We start from the raw sequence: 15606 nt of genomic DNA, 5'->3' as shown, positions 1-15606 counted from the left end.
GCATGTGTCATTTAACTTTTTGGTCACTGTCTTTTTAAATATTACTTCTGCCTTATTTTGCTTGTTTTCCTTCTGGACTCCAATTACATGTATGGTAGACCATTTAACACTGTTTCATAAGCCTCTTACTTTTTTTTTTTTTTTTTTTGGTGGAGAGTAGGTATGATTTTATATAATTGAAAAAATGTTTATTATGTAGGGATGGGGTCTATGTTTCACACGCTGGTCTCAAATTCCTGGCCTCGAGCAATCCTCTTGCCTTGGCCTTCCAAAGTGCTGGAATTACAGATGTGAACCATTGTGCCTGGCCAACTATTTCTCTCTCTCTCTCTCTCTCTCTCTGCTTCAGTTTCATTGATTTTTATTGATCCATAATCAAATTCACCAATCTTTTCTTCTGCGTTGTCTAGTCTACTATTAAATCTATATCAGTGTAACGGGCTTTTAATTTCAGATATGCTTTGTGACTGTAGAATGTTCACTTGGTTCCTTTTCTTTTGAGATGGAATCTTGCTCTGTTGCCCAGGCTGGAGTACAATGGCACGATCTCAGCTCACTGCAACCTCTGCCTCCTGGGTTCAAGTGATTCTCCTGCCTCAGCCTCCTGAGTAGCTGGGATTATAGGCGCGTGCCACCACACCCACTAATTTTTGTATTTTTAGTAGAGACAGGGTTTCACCATGTTAGCCAGGCTGATCTTGAACTCCTGACCTCATGATCTGCCCGTCTTGGCCTCCCACAGTGCTGGGATTACAGGCCTGAGCCACCATGCCCACCCCACTTGATTCTTTTTATGCATTCTATTTCTCTGTTGAAATTCTTCATCTTCCATCCCATGTTCTTTCCCCCATCTTTTCTTCTATTTTCTTTTTAAATTTTATTATTGTTTTTTGTTCTCTAGCTCATATCAGCCAGATATTTTAACATATTTATAACAGAAAGTGTTGTTGTCTGTTAATTCTAATACTGCATCATCTGCAGGTCTGCCTCTATTGGTTGTGTTTCCCCCTTTTGTCCCCTTTAAAGTGGTTATATGTCACGTTTTCTGCTTCTTTGTATGTCTAAAATGTTTAAATTGTATGCCAGACATTGTATATAAATAGAATGTAGAAACCAAAGCTGAGGTTTCCCCTGCAGAGGAAGCATGCTCTTTCCTGTTAGGCAGTTTGATTAGGGGATTATCACCTGAATTAACAATTAATTGGTCTAGGTTGGGGTAGGGTTGCAACTTTATATAGATGTAGTTTATCTTGAGTTTCAAATTTCTTGATGGGAAAAAGTGTCCTAGTTTGATTACAGGTATCTCCCTCCAATGATATGCTCTCCCAAGACCTTGTGACTTTGGGTGATTTTATTCTGCATTTGTAGCCTGGCCTTCTACATTCAGAAAAGTCCCATAGGGAAAACCAGATAAACATTAAGGGCTCTTCCAGATTCCTGCCTGTCACATCAGTTTTATTAGGCCACATGAAGCTCTTCTGCTTCCTCTTCCTCCAATAAGAGTGACTTTGTCTATGGAAGCTCAATCCTAAGTCCATACCCAGACCTAGCAGATATTCCTACAAAGAAAAATGGCCGCTGTTGTCTACTCACCAAGGAAAGACTCTTACTTTTCTGGAATTTAAGTCCTGTTGATCTCTCTGTATCTATAGCTCTCTGATGATTTTTTAAATGTGATATTTGTAATTTTTTTCCCTAGTTGTTACCATGGAAATGATTGTTTGCCCCTATCTTTTGTAAAAACTGGAATTAGAGGCTGGGTGAGGTGGCTCACGCCTGTAATCCAAGCACTTTGGAGGCCAAGGTGGGCGGATCACCTGAGGTCGGGAGTTCAAGACCAGCCTGACCAACATGGTGAAACCCCATCTTTATTAAAAAAAAAAAAACCAAAAACTGGAATTAGATATCCTTTACCATATAACTTTCTGATAAATGTATAGATATCTTCTTTGTACAAGAGACTAACAAGTTCTAACAAAAGCTGTATGACATTTCTTGTAATTTCTTGATTATTCAGCTTTTAACTTTAATTAAATAACACATATGCTGTGTGATCATTCTGTATTTATAAAATTGAACTTGTTATAGCCAAGTGATCATTTAAATTGTATCTGCTTGGTAAATGCAGGTGTGTCTGTTGCTGATCGAGAGGCCAGTCTGGAATTAATTAAGTTGGACATATCCCGTACATTTCCATCTCTCTACATCTTTCAGAAGGTAAGGGTTTCTAACTAGCTTATAATTACTAAAAACAAAAAGCTATCAATATCCAAGGGAACAGATTCTTTAAATGAATAGTTATTACTTTTTTTTTTTTTTTTTTTTTGAGACAGAGTCTTGCTCTGTTGCCCAGCCTGTAGTGCAGTGGCACGATCTCAGCTCATGGCATCCTTTGCCACCCAGGGTCAAACGATTCTCCTGCCTCAGCCTCCTGAGCAGCTAGGACTGCAGGCGTGAGTCACCACACCCGGCTAATTATTTTGTATTTTAGTAGAGACGGGGTTTCACCATGTTGGCCAGGATGGTCTCAATCTCCTGACCTCGTGATTCGCCTGCCTTGGCCTCCCAAAGTGCTGGTGCAGGCATGAGCCACTGCGCCCGGCCTCACTATTACTTTTAAAAAGGCAAAACTATAGAAATTGGGGACCGTATATAGAAAGTCTAAAACTAGTTATAAAATTATGAAGGAATTTCTATTATTTTATTCCACTGACTGAAATACATTGTAGTTGGCATAGAATTTAATACATTTAATATAGTAGGTACTTGATGAATTTTATTACACTGAATTTATTTTACTTTTTACTTTGTAAGATGTATGAATTCTTAATGTTTTGGCCCAGTAAATTGTTAAAGTATAAAGAACTTTATCACAAAACTTAAATTTTTCAGAATTATCATTGAAATAGGAAGAAATGGTTTTCTTTGTACATAGGCTATTATGAAGTTGCTAATACCTCATGAAAAGAGAAATGACTACATTATATATACTTTATCTTTGACTCAAGTCTTTATTTTTATTTATTTATTTTTAAATTTGAGATCAGGTTTTGCTGTGTTGCCCAGGCTGTACTCGAACTCCTAGGCTCAAGCAATCCTCCTGTATCAGCCTCCTGAATAGATGGGATTATGGGATTACAGGCATGTGCCACCACACCCAGCTGATTCAAGTCTTTATACATGGAATTCTTCTATCTTTAGATTGATAAAAATAAAATAAGTAAAAATTTTACCCTTAAGATTAAAATTATAAACACAGTTTAGTGTAGCTTTATGTTTTTTTTCCTGCGGATACTGTATTATATAAAATGAAACAGCCTGGCCGGGCATGGTGGCTTATGCCTGCAATCCCAGCACTTTGGGAGGCTGAGGCAGGTGGATCACGAGGTCAGGAGCTTGAGACCAGCCTGGCCAAGACGGTGAAACCCTGTCTCTACTAAAAATACAAAAATTAGCTGGACGCAGTGGCACATGCCTGTAATCCCAGCTACTTGGGAGGCTAAGGCAGGAGAATCGCTTGAACCTGGGGGACAGACATTGCAGTGAGCTGAGATCACACCACTGCACTCCAGCCTGGGTGACAGAGTAAGACTCTGTTTCAATACATAAATAAAAATAAAATAAAATGAAAGAGTCTGTATTCATCATAGTCTTATTATACCAAATCTAGAAGACTTTAAAACAGTTTGCAAATTATGTAGCTTGGATCCATCAAGTAAGTTTATTTGGCTTTTCTTTGCTATTCAGTATTAAATATTTCTTTTTCTTTTTTTTTTTTTTTTGAGAGATTCTTTCTCACTCTGTTGCCCAGGCTGGAGTGCAGTGGCAGAATCCTGGCTCACTGCAACCACCACCTCCTGAGTTCAAGTGATTCTTGTGCCTCAGTCACCTGAGTTGCTGGGATTACAGGCGTGTGCCACTATGCCCAGCTAATTTTTGTATTTATAGTAGAGATGGGGTTTCACCATGTTAGCCAAGCTGGTCTTAAACTCCTGGCCTCAAGTGATTCACCCATCTCGACCTCCCAAAGTTCTGGGATTACAGTCATGAGCCACTGCACTCATCCACAGTATTAAATGTTTTTTTTTTTTTTTTTTTTTTTTTTTTTTGAGACGGAGTTTCACTCATGTTACCCAGGCTGGAGTGCAATGGCGCGATCTCAGCTCACCGCAACCTCCACCTCCTGGGTTCAGGCAATTCTCCTGCCTCAGCCTCCTGAGTAGCTGGGATTACAGGCACGCACCACCATGCCCAGCTCATTTTTTGTATTTTTAGTAGAGACGGGGTTTCACCGTGTTGACCAGGATGGTCTCGATCTCTTGACCTCGTGATCCACCCGCCTTGGCCTCCCAAAGTGCTGGGATTACAGGCTTGAGCCACCGCGCCCGGCCTAAATGTTTCTTAATAATAATTTGGAAAATGTCTTGGCAGAGTACATTTATAATATTTTTTATCATTTAGGATATGCTACAATTTATTAACTAACACATTATATGAAAATTAACTTAGAGACAATTATTTGTATAGTTTTAAATTTCACTTTTCTCTCCTAAGGGTGGCCCATATCATGATGTCTTACATAGTATTTTAGGGGCATATACATGCTACAGACCTGATGTTGGTTATGTAAGTATTTGTTTCAACCTGTTTTTTGAATATAAGCATTTTATCTACACTCTTATCAAAATATACTATGTTGTATTAGCTCCCAAATGTCTGTATCTCTATGTCTGCTTTACTTGGGCTTATCAATTTACCCAGTGAAGAATTTTTCCATCTCTTGCCAGGAGCTCATATGTACTTGAGGCTGCCAGCTTTCTGGGGGAGCTGCCGGAGATTGCACCCTGCAATTTATAAACTTATTTCATGCCCTGATGTCAGTGTGGTGCCTTATCCAAACCTCTTCCTAACCCTCTTTTCCTGACTGTGCCTCTAGAGAATAAACCTCCTATGTTCTACCAGGTTAAGGAAGAATAGGCATCTGTCCCTAAAGGATAGGGGAGGGGATTTGTTCCTTATATACTCAATTTCATAGATAACTGACAACTTCAGCTTCTGAGCTTTCAGAGTTCCTGATTATTGGCTTCCTCCTTAATAGATATTTTAGTTTTAACCTTCTATACTTATTTAATTTACAACTTCTAAAATGCTACTAACTTATCTACTATTTATATAACTATTCATTCATGTAGTCCTCATGGGTTAATACTTATTTTTCTGTACTGTATTATCAGTTAGATTTTGCAAGGAAACAAAGAAAGATGTGATGTTCAATTGCCATTTTTAACTAGAAGTTATAGAACTTTCATCTTCTCACCTTTGCCTTAAAATATAATTTTAGACCTCTCTATAGGGTGGCTGTCTGGTACAAGTTACTTTGTTCTGTTGCATGTTCATTTCTATGTTTGTTTACTCAACAAATATTTACTGTGTGCTTATGATTATATGTCAGGCATTGTTCTAGGCACTTGAGATACCTCAATGAACAAAATGATTTCTCCCTTTACAGTTTAGAAGAAAGAAACAGACAATAAACAACAAATGAATAGGTAAATCATGTTATATTAAAAGATATGTGCTGGCCAGGCGCAGTGGCTCACGCCTGTAATCTCAGCACTTTGGGAGGCTGAGACGGGTGGATCACGAGGTCAGGAGATCGAGACCATCCTGGCTAACACAGTGAAACCCTGTCTCTACTAAAAAAACAAAAAAAAATTAGCCGGGTGTGGTGGCACGCACCTGTAGTCCCAGCTACTCAGGAGGCTAAGGCAGGAAAATCGCTTGAACCCGGGAGGCGGAAGTTGTGGTGAGCTGAGATCAAGCCACTGCACTCCAGCCTGGGCAACAGAGCCAGACTCTGTCTCAAAAAAAAAAAAAAAGGATGAGTGCTGTGGAAAAGTATGGGATGATACAGGGGGAAAATGCCAGGTTTGAGGAGGGGCAGGTTGTAGTATTTGAAAAGATTGTCATATAGTCCTTAAGGAGAAAGCTAGATTTGAGCAGTCTTTAAATTCTGCTACTCAGGTATTCTGTGAATGAATTATAACACCTTGTATCCCCTTCACATGTTTAAGTTGAATTTGACAAATTTTCATCATAAGTTTACTTGTAAATAATTTTTTAGCATTGCTTAAATGTTGATATCTTATAGTTCTTTAAAAACGTCTCTAGGCTGGGCATGTTGGCTCACACCTGTAATCTCAGCATTTTGGGAGGTTGAGGCAGGAGGATCACTTGAGCCCAGAACTTCTAGGGTGCAGTGAGGTAGGATTGGGCCACTGCATTCCAGCCTGCTCAACACAGCAAGACCCCGTCTCAAAAAAAACAAAGCAAAAGTCTGTAGTGGAATTTAAATACTGTAATGAATTTACATATATCATAGTCCATTTAAAGAAAAATATATTGGCCGAGCGCAGTGACTCACGCCTATAAATCCCAGCACTTTGGGAAGCCAATGTGGGTGGATCATGAGGTCAAGAGATCGAAACCATCCTGGCCAACATGGTCTACTAAAAATACGAAAACTAGCTGAGCCTGGTGGCACACACCTGTAGTCCCAGCTACTGCTGTAGTCAGGCTGGGACTACAGGCATGCACCACCTAGCACTTTGGGAGGCCGAGGCAGGCGGATAACTTGAGGCCAGGAGTTCGAGACCAGCCTGGCCAACATGCGAAATCCTGTCTCTACTAAAAATATAAAAATTAGCTGGGCATGAAGGTGTGTGCCTGTAATCCTAGCTTCTCTGGAGGCTCAGACATGAGAATTGCTTGAACCTGGGAGGCAGAGGTTGCAGTGAGCTGAGATCATGCCACTGCACTCCAGCCTGAGTGAGACTTTGTCTCAAAACAAACAAACAAACTCACTCACTCCTCACTGAAAGGCACTTGTTTAACCTGGTATACTAAGGAAAAATGGGGGAAATTAAAATACTGTTATTACATTTATGATAATGATTTTTTTAGAATATGTTTTAAACTTTTTTTTTTTTTACTCTGACTGTAGACGTATTGGGTCATTGTATATTTGCTGCTGAAATGAACTCTATTAGTTCATTGAATTTATATAAAATGACCATCATATAACTGGTAGTATCAAGGCTCACTGACAAACCAGTCAGTCAAATCACACTTACTTCATAAGTTGAAAATAGTATAGACTATCCCTGGTCGTCTCGTGGTTAAGATTCGGCAAAAAAAAAAAAAAAAAGAAAAAGAAAAAGAAAAAACATAGTATAGACTATATTGGAATACCTATTTCATGTCATGATTTGACAAAATAGGTTTTTAACTATGTTAATGAATAACGTATGCTGAATTAAAATGTAGTTTTAATTCCTTCTATTTACTTTGCTACCATTCTATTATTGATGGCTAATATTTTGCCCCTTGTATTCATTCAGCAAATATCATGGTACTAAGAATATAACTATGAACAAACAAACATGGTGTGGTCTCTGTACTAGCTTCCTATGAATACTGTAACAAATTACCACGAAATTAGTGGCTTTAAACAACACTAATTAGGCCAGGTGCAGTGGCTCATGCCTGTAATCTCAGCACTTTGGGAGGCTGAGGTGGGAAGATTACTTGAGGTCAGGAGACCAGCCTGGGCAACATAGGAAGACTCTGTCTCTACAGAAATAATTTAAACACACACAACAACACAAAGTTACTGTTTGACAGTTCTGGAGGTCAGAAGTCTGAAATAGACTTCACTGGGTTTAAGTCAAAATATTGGCAGGGTTGTGCTTCTTCTGGAAGCTCTAGGGGAAAATCCATATCCTTGCTTTTTCTACCTTCTAGAGGCTGCCTACATTCCTAGGCCTATAGCTCCATCTTCAAAGCCAGCAGTATATCATCTTCAAATCTCTCTCTGACTAACCTGCCTTCTTTTTTCACTTATGAGGAACCTTAATGATGATTACATCGGACTCACCCAGGTAATTCAGGATAAGCACCCCATCTCAAGATCCTTGACTTAATTACATCTGCAAAGTCCCTTTTGTCATGTACAGCAACATTTTCACAACTTCTGGTAATAAATAATGATTTGGACATCTTTGGAGGGCAATTATCATGACTAATGCAGTCTCTGTCTTCATGGAACTTCAGTTCTAGAAAATCAAATAGACAATTATTGTAGAATCAGCAAAAAGCACTCAGAAGAAGACAGAAAAATAAGATGTAAACAAAGAAATAATTGGATTGCAGAAGCTAAGGGAATGCTTTTAAGAGAGATAGTGCCCACTGGGTTTTACAATCAGTATCGTTGGTCATGCTGGCAAGAGAAATCTCAAAATAGTATAGTAATGGAGTGGGAATATATACTGAAGTGTGCTAAAGAGTGAAAAGGGAGCTGAGAAAGCAGAGATAGTGATTGTAGGCATTCCTTTCAAAACACTTGGCTGGGAACAAGAGACAGTTATTACTGCAGTTATTCTTAGTGGTCTCACTGTGTTAAGTCTGTTTTACAAATCTCTTCCAGAAGTAAGTGTTTGATAACTTTTTTTTTTGAGATGGAGTCTCGCTCCGTTTCCCAGGCCGGAGTGCAGTGGCAAAATCTTGGCTCACTGCAACCTCCACCTCCCAGGTTCTTGCAATTCTCCTGCCTCAGCTTCCCAAGTAGCTGGGACTACAGGCACACGCCACCACACCCAGCTAATTTTTTGTATTTTAGTAGAGACGGGGTTTCACCGTGTTGCCCAGGCTGGTCTGAAACTCCTGAGCTCAGGCAATCCACCCACCTCTGCCTCCAAAGTGCTGGGATTACAGGCGTGAGCCACTGCGCCCGGCCCCAACTTTTTTTTTTTTTTTTTTTAATTAAAGAAATGTATGGGCTGGGCGGGCATGGTAGTACATACCCATAGTCTTAACTACTCCGGAGGCTGAGGCTGGAGGATAGCTTGAACCGGGAGGCAAAGGATGCAATGAGATGATACCATGTCACTGCATTGAAGCCTAGGCAGCTAAGTTAAGACCCTGCTTCAAAAAAAAAAAAAAAAAAAAAAAAGAAGTATAGGATAGCTGCCAATGACTCGCAAGCAAACATCTGTACAGCTTAGCCTTTTACTCAAAGTCTTTCACAATATAAATACATCCTACCTTTTCTAAATGACTTTCCTTATCCAACTGAGCTGATCCTATTGTTCCCATTTTTGTGTCTTGGCTCATGCATCTTTTCCATTTTAGGTTTTCTCCTATTTCTGTCTCTTGCTTTTCCAGGACTCCAGGCTCATTATCTCAACCCTACAACATCTCCTTTCTTGGTATTCAGCAGTGCTTTTCATACATCTCTTTTATTCTTGGTTCTTCATTTTTTACTCAGATAGATGTGTTATAACAATGAAAATAATCACCTGATATTTATTAAATTTTGTGATTCTGTACTCTATTTTGAAATAATTCAGATTTAGGGGAAATGAAAACTAGGTAACACACTGAGATAGCCTTTTGTAGCAGTAAAGGCTGATACTTTTTTCTTTTTTTCAAAAATTCTCCCTAATTTTTAAAACCACACCATGTGAACAAGAAATTAGAGAGATAAAACTAGGGAGATTTCATAATTATTAGGGGTTCTCTGTATTTACCTTTGCTGGGAAGGAAAAAAGAAATCTTGGTTAATTCTACTTTGAAATGTCACTTTGTAATTTTTCAGGAGTACAATAAAATAAACTGTATAGCTTTATTATTGTAAGTCAATTTTAACTAATTTCTTCTTTCTTTGAAGGTCCAAGGGATGTCCTTCATTGCAGCAGTACTCATTCTCAATTTGGAAGAGGCAGATGCCTTTATTGCATTTGCAAATCTCCTGAATAAGCCATGCCAGTTGGCCTTCTTTCGTGTGGATCACAGCATGGTATGAATAGATCGTGTTTTCCTTTGTTTCTGTAGTTTGAATACCCTCTTAGAATGAAAAACAATAATTAAAAGACCAAGATAATCTGATCTAATATAAACTTACCATATTATAGTTTATGAATGAATGCTTGCTGAGAAGACCCAGAAAGAGATGAGATTCTTAATGAGCAAGATTTCCTGTTAATGTTTAAGCATTTAATTTCTCTATTTCTAGACTATATACTTTCATAATTTTATTGATTTTTTAATCTTTAGATGTTGAAATATTTTGCTACATTTGAAGTATTCTTTGAAGAAAATCTCTCCAAATTATTTCTTCACTTCAAATCTTACAGTCTTACACCAGATATATACTTGATAGACTGGTAAGTCATAGCATACATACATAACATATGATAATGAAAAGGAAAAAAAGTATAACTTTTTGTGTGTTTTAGGAACTAGAGTAAATCTCATGTGTAGGATTTTACATATAAAGGGCCTTCTTTTACAAATTGAGAAACTTTCAAATTTTTGTGGGGACTCCTTTGATTAAGAGCAAGGACTCGGCTGGGCCCGGTGGTTCACACCTATAAGTCCAGCACTTTGAGAGGCCAAGGTGGACAGATCACCTGACATCAGGAGTTCAAGACCAGCCTGGCCAACATGGTGAAACCCTGTCTCTATTAAATATACAAAAACTTAGCTGGATATAGCGCCGCTGGTCTGAGGCAGGAGAATTGCTTGAACCTGAGAGGCAGAGTTTGCAACCAACCAAGATCACGCCACTGCACTGCAGCCTGGGCAACAGAGGGAAACCCAGAGCATGGACTCTGGGTTGAAGTCAGAATCTCTCAGTTTGTATTTTAGTTTTTGTGTGTGTGTGTGTCTATAGAATGGGAATAATATCTCTCTTGAGTTGTAGTGAGGGTGTTTTAAATGGATTATCTCATTTAATGCCTAGCACATACTAAGCTCTCATAGTTAGTTGCTATTTATTTTATTATTAACACAAAAGGGCTTATGATAGTTATAATAGTGTTTCTTTACTAAGGGCTTTGTATTGTTTCTTTTATTTCAAAGTTTTATCCAGCTTTTTTTCCCCCAAAGATGATACCAATTTGAATTTTTAAATTTGATTTGCCTTCTTATATATTTTCTGAAAATTTTTAAAAACATAATAAATGTAAATACAGTATACTTTCTCCAAGTTACACATATAAATAGCTTAGATTTTTACTGTTTGAACACACAATTTTATTTCCTAGACTTTCTCTAGCTTAAAAAAAAAGGCCAGGTGCAGTCGATGACGCCTGTAGTCCCAGCACTTTGGGAGGCCGAGGCAGGAGGATTGCCTGAGGCCTGGAGTTTGAGACTAGCCTGGTCACCCTAGCGAGACTCCAACTCTACAAAAAATAAAAAATAAAAAAATTAGCCAGACATAGCTGTGCATGCCTGTAGCCCCAGCTACTCAGGAGGCTGGTATGGGAGGATTGCATGAGTCCAGGAGTTTAAGGTTACAGTGAGCTATGATTGCACCACTGTACTCCAGCCTGCATGGCAGAACGAGATTCTGCCTATAAAAAAAAAAGTATACGTGTTGCCAAATCGTGTATACTGCAGACAGGATCACCATTTTATTGCTTGTGTCTAAAGTTCAAAGTTTTTTAGACTTTTCATTTGTCATATTACGACTAGTGATATTAATTGTGTTCCTGATGGGCATACAGCTCTCCTACAAGTTGTGATTCAGGCACCAATGCTCCTTCCATTTTGTGCTTCCACCATCTTTAACAAGCCATTTCCAGGGTTTTTGAAGAAGGGGAAAGAACAAGGAGACTCACAAGGGGAGATTTTGGGGAGCTAAGCCTGGAAGTATCACGCATCTCCTCCTCTCACATTCTACTGACCGGGTCTCAGCCATGTGGCCACAACTAACTGCAAGTAAAGATGCAAAATGTGGTTTAGCTGTTTGCCCGGAAAGAAAAAGAAATGATTTGGTAAACAGCCAGTTTCTACCACACATACTTTTTTTCTGTTTAATCATAATAACTGCATAAGATACGTACTATAATTTATACCACTTACTGATGGGGAATCTGAAATTTTGTCTTTTATTTTTTTCATTAAAAAAATTTTTTTTGATTTTTTGAGACAGAGTGTCGTTACTGTTGCCCAGGTTGGAGTGCAGTGGCACAACCACAGGTCCTCCCACTGGAACTCCTGGGTTCAAGCATTCCTCCTACCTCAGCCTCCTAAGTAGCTGGGGTTACAAGTGTGCATCACTATGCCTGGATAATTGATATTGAAATTTTGTTAGGCTGAGTACCTTACCTAATATTTCACAATTAATAAATGGCAAAATAGAAACTAAAACCTCAGCAGTCCAATTCCAGAAACCATATTCTTTATAAAGTTAACTATAACATGACTGATATTCATTTTACTGAAAAAGAATATTTAGGGTTTGTTTTTAGTTGTAAAAGAGGTTGGATTTTTAGAACTGGAAATAATCCAAACATCATTTTAGAGCTCAAGAAATTGAGATGTAGAAGTAGAATGTCATAGTGAAAGTCAATTTATTGCCATTCAAGTATTATACAATATAAAGAAACATTTTTAAAAGAAAATGTAAGGCCGGGTGCGGTGGCTCACGCCTATAATCCCAGCACTTTGGGAGGCCGAGGCGGGTGGATCACGAGGTCAAGAGATCGAGACCATCTTGGTCAACATGGTGAAACCCCGTCTCTACTAAAAATACAAAAAATGAGCTGGGCATGGTGGTGCGTGCCTGTAATCCCAGCTACTCAGGAGGCTGAGGCAGGAGAATTGCCTGAACCCAGGAGGCGGAGGTTGCGGTGAGCCGAGATCGCGCCACTGCACTCCAGCCTGGGTAACAAGAAAGAAACTCTGTCTCAAAAAAAAAAAAAAAAAAAAGAAAATGTAACGGCTGGTGATGGTGGCTCATGCCTGTAATCCCAGCATTTTGGGAAGCCAAAGTGGGCAGACAACTGAGGTCAGGAGTTCGAGACCAGCCTGGCCAACATGGTGAAACTCCATCTGTACTAAAAATACAAAAATTAGTTGGATGTGGTGGTCTGCGCCTGTAGTCCCAGCTACTCGGGAGGCTGAGGCATGATAATCACTTGAACTCGGGTGGCCGAGGTTTCAGTCAGCTGCGATCAGGCCACTGCACTCTAACCTGGGCTATAGTGCAAGACTCTGTCTCAGAAAGAAAAATATAAAAAGAAAATGTAATTGTGACAACTTAACAATGTATATTACCTTTTCTAAAAGTTAATTTAACTTCTTAAACTGTGTGATTTAATGGGATTAAAATAAGATTTCTTTTTCTTATTTTCATTCTTTTGGATTTTCTTTTTAGTTGACACATAATAATTGCACATATCCATGGGGTACATAGTGATGTTTCTGTACATACAATGTATAGTGATGAGATCAGGGTAATTAGCATATCCGTCTCAAACATTTATCATTTCTTTGTGTTGAGAACATTCAGTATAGTTATCCTATTTGAAACCATATATTATTGCTGACTATAGTTATCCTATAGTACTATAGAACACTAGAACTTATTCCTCCTATCTGGCTGTAATTTTGTATATTTTAACAAATTTCAGCCTATCTCTTCCTTTTCTCTACCCTTCCCAGTCTCTAATATCCTCTGTTATACTTTTTACTTTTATGAGATTAGCTGACCGGTATCATGACTCATGCTCATAATCCTAGCACTTTGGGAGGCTGCAGCAGGCTGACTGCTTGAGCTCAGGAGTTCAAGACCAGCCTAGGCAAGATGGTGAAATCCCATCTCTACAAAAAATATAAAAATTAGCTGTATAGTGCATGGTGGCATGTGCCTGTAGTCCCAGCTACTTGGGAGGCTGAAGTAGGAGGATGACCTGAGCCTAGGAGGCTCAAGGGAGCTGAGATTGTACCACTACATTCCAGCCTGAGTGACAGAGCCAGATCCTGTCTCAAAAAAACAAAAAAACAAAAAAAAAAAAAAGAAAAGAGCGATCAGCATTTCTTAGCTTCTACATGTGAATGAGAACATGCAGTATTTCACTTAACATAATGTCCTCTGATTCTATCCATGTTGCCACAAATGACGGGATTTCATTCTTTTTTTTTTGTGGCTTAGTAGTATTCCATTGTGTGTATGTACCAAATTTTCTTCATCCATTCATCTGTTGTTGGATACTCAGGTCGATTCCATATCTTGGCTATTGTGCTGCAATAAACACGGGGGTGCAGACCTAACTTCAACATATTGATTTCAATTCCTTTGAGTATATACTCAGTAGTGGCATTGCTAGATCATATGGTTGTTCTATTTGTAGTTTTTTGAGGAACCTCCATACTGTTCTCCATAGTGGCTGTACTTTACATTCACAACAGTCAGAAAAGAGTTCCCTTTTCTCTGCATCCTTGCCAGTATTTGTTTTTTTTGTCTTTTTGATAATAGCTATCCTAAATGGGGTAAGATGATACCTCATTATGTTTTTGATTTACATTTCCTTGATGCTTAATTATGTTGAGCATTTTAAAATATATTTCTTGGTCATTTCTATATCTTCTTTTGAGAAATTTCTGTTCAGATCATTGCCCATTTTTTAGTTGGATTTTTTTTTTTTTTTTTTTTTTTTGAGACGGAGTCTGGCCCTTTTGCCCAGGCTGGAGTACAGTAGCACAATCTTGGCTCATTGCCACCTCCACCTCCAGGGTTCAAGTGATTCTTGTTCTTCAGCAACCCAAGTAGCTGGCACTACAGGTGTGCACCACCCCACCTGGCTAATTTTTGTATTTTTAGTAGAGATGAGGTTTCATCATGTTGGCTAGGCTAGTCTGGAACTCCTGACCTCTAGTGATCCACCCACCTCAGCTTCACAAAGGGCTGGGATTACAGGCATGAGCCAGTTTTTTGGGTTTTTTTGGCTATTGAGATATTTAAGTTCCTCATATATTTTGGCTATTAATTTCCTGTCAGATGAATAGTTTGCAGATATTTTCTCCCATTCTTTTTTTTTTTAACTCTGATTGTTTTCTTTTTATTTTATTTTATTATTATTATTATTTTTTTTTTATTATTATTTTTTTTTTTGGAGACGGAGTTTCGCTCTTGTTACCCAGGCTGGAGTGCAATGGCGCGATCTCGGCTCACCACAACCTCTGCCTCCTGGGTTCAGGCAATTCTCCTGCCTCAGCCTCCTGAGTAGCTGGGATTACAGGCAAACGCCACCATGCCCAGCTCATTTTTTGTATTTTTAGTAGAGACTGGGTTTCACCATGTTGACCAGGATGGTCTCGATCTCTTGACCTCGTGATCCACCCGCCTCGGCCTCCCAAAGTGCTGGGATTACAAGCGTGAGCCACCGCGCCCGGCTTTTTTTATTATTTTTTGAGACGGAGTCTTACTCTTGCCAGGCTGGAGTACAGTGGCATGATCTCAGCTCACTGCAACCTCTGACTCTCTGGTTCAAGTGATTCTCCTGCCTCAGTCACCTGAGTTGCTGGGATTACAGGCATGTGCAACCATGTCCAGCTAATTTTGGTATTTTTAGTAGAGATGGTGTTTCACCATGTTGGCCAGGATGGTCTCGATCTCCTGACTTCATGATCCGCCCATCTCAGCCTCCCAAAGTACTGGGATTACAGGCGTGAGCCACCGCACCTGGCCCTGATTGTTTTCTTTAGTATGCAGAAGCTTTTTTTTTAGTTTGATATAATCCCATTTTTTTATTTTTGGCT

General features: G+C 39.1%; 1 protein-coding gene and 1 long non-coding RNA gene across 5 annotated transcripts in view; one reads left to right on the top strand and one right to left on the bottom strand.

Moving 5' to 3' along the window:
- The window catches only part of TBC1D12 (TBC1 domain family member 12), a 129853-nt gene that overhangs the window by 105217 nt on the left and 9030 nt on the right, over positions 1–15606 (top strand). For 3 of the 4 annotated variants that reach the window (XM_032245661.1, XM_032245663.1, XM_032245664.1), the window contains 4 exons: positions 2129–2217; positions 4555–4626; positions 9728–9856; positions 10114–10223. In XM_032245661.1, the coding sequence (XP_032101552.1) occupies positions 2129–2217; positions 4555–4626; positions 9728–9856; positions 10114–10223 (400 nt within the window). The remainder of the gene's footprint in view (positions 1–2128; positions 2218–4554; positions 4627–9727; positions 9857–10113; positions 10224–15606) is intronic. The other variant, XM_032245662.1, reaches the window with a different exon arrangement.
- LOC116528436 lies at positions 7741–13807 on the bottom strand. The gene is made up of 3 exons (XR_004259024.1): positions 13797–13807; positions 9226–9231; positions 7741–7824 (listed from the first exon to the last, which is right to left on the bottom strand). It is a non-coding gene; the product is annotated as an uncharacterized LOC116528436 (long non-coding RNA).

This window comes from Sapajus apella, unplaced genomic scaffold (assembly GCF_009761245.1).
Source record: "Sapajus apella isolate SASKATOON/1434 unplaced genomic scaffold, GSC_monkey_1.0 scaffold58, whole genome shotgun sequence".
Taxonomy (NCBI): Eukaryota; Metazoa; Chordata; class Mammalia; order Primates; family Cebidae; genus Sapajus; species Sapajus apella.
The sequence above is the reverse complement of the archived record's forward strand: the minus strand, read 5'-3'. Positions and strand labels throughout refer to the sequence as shown.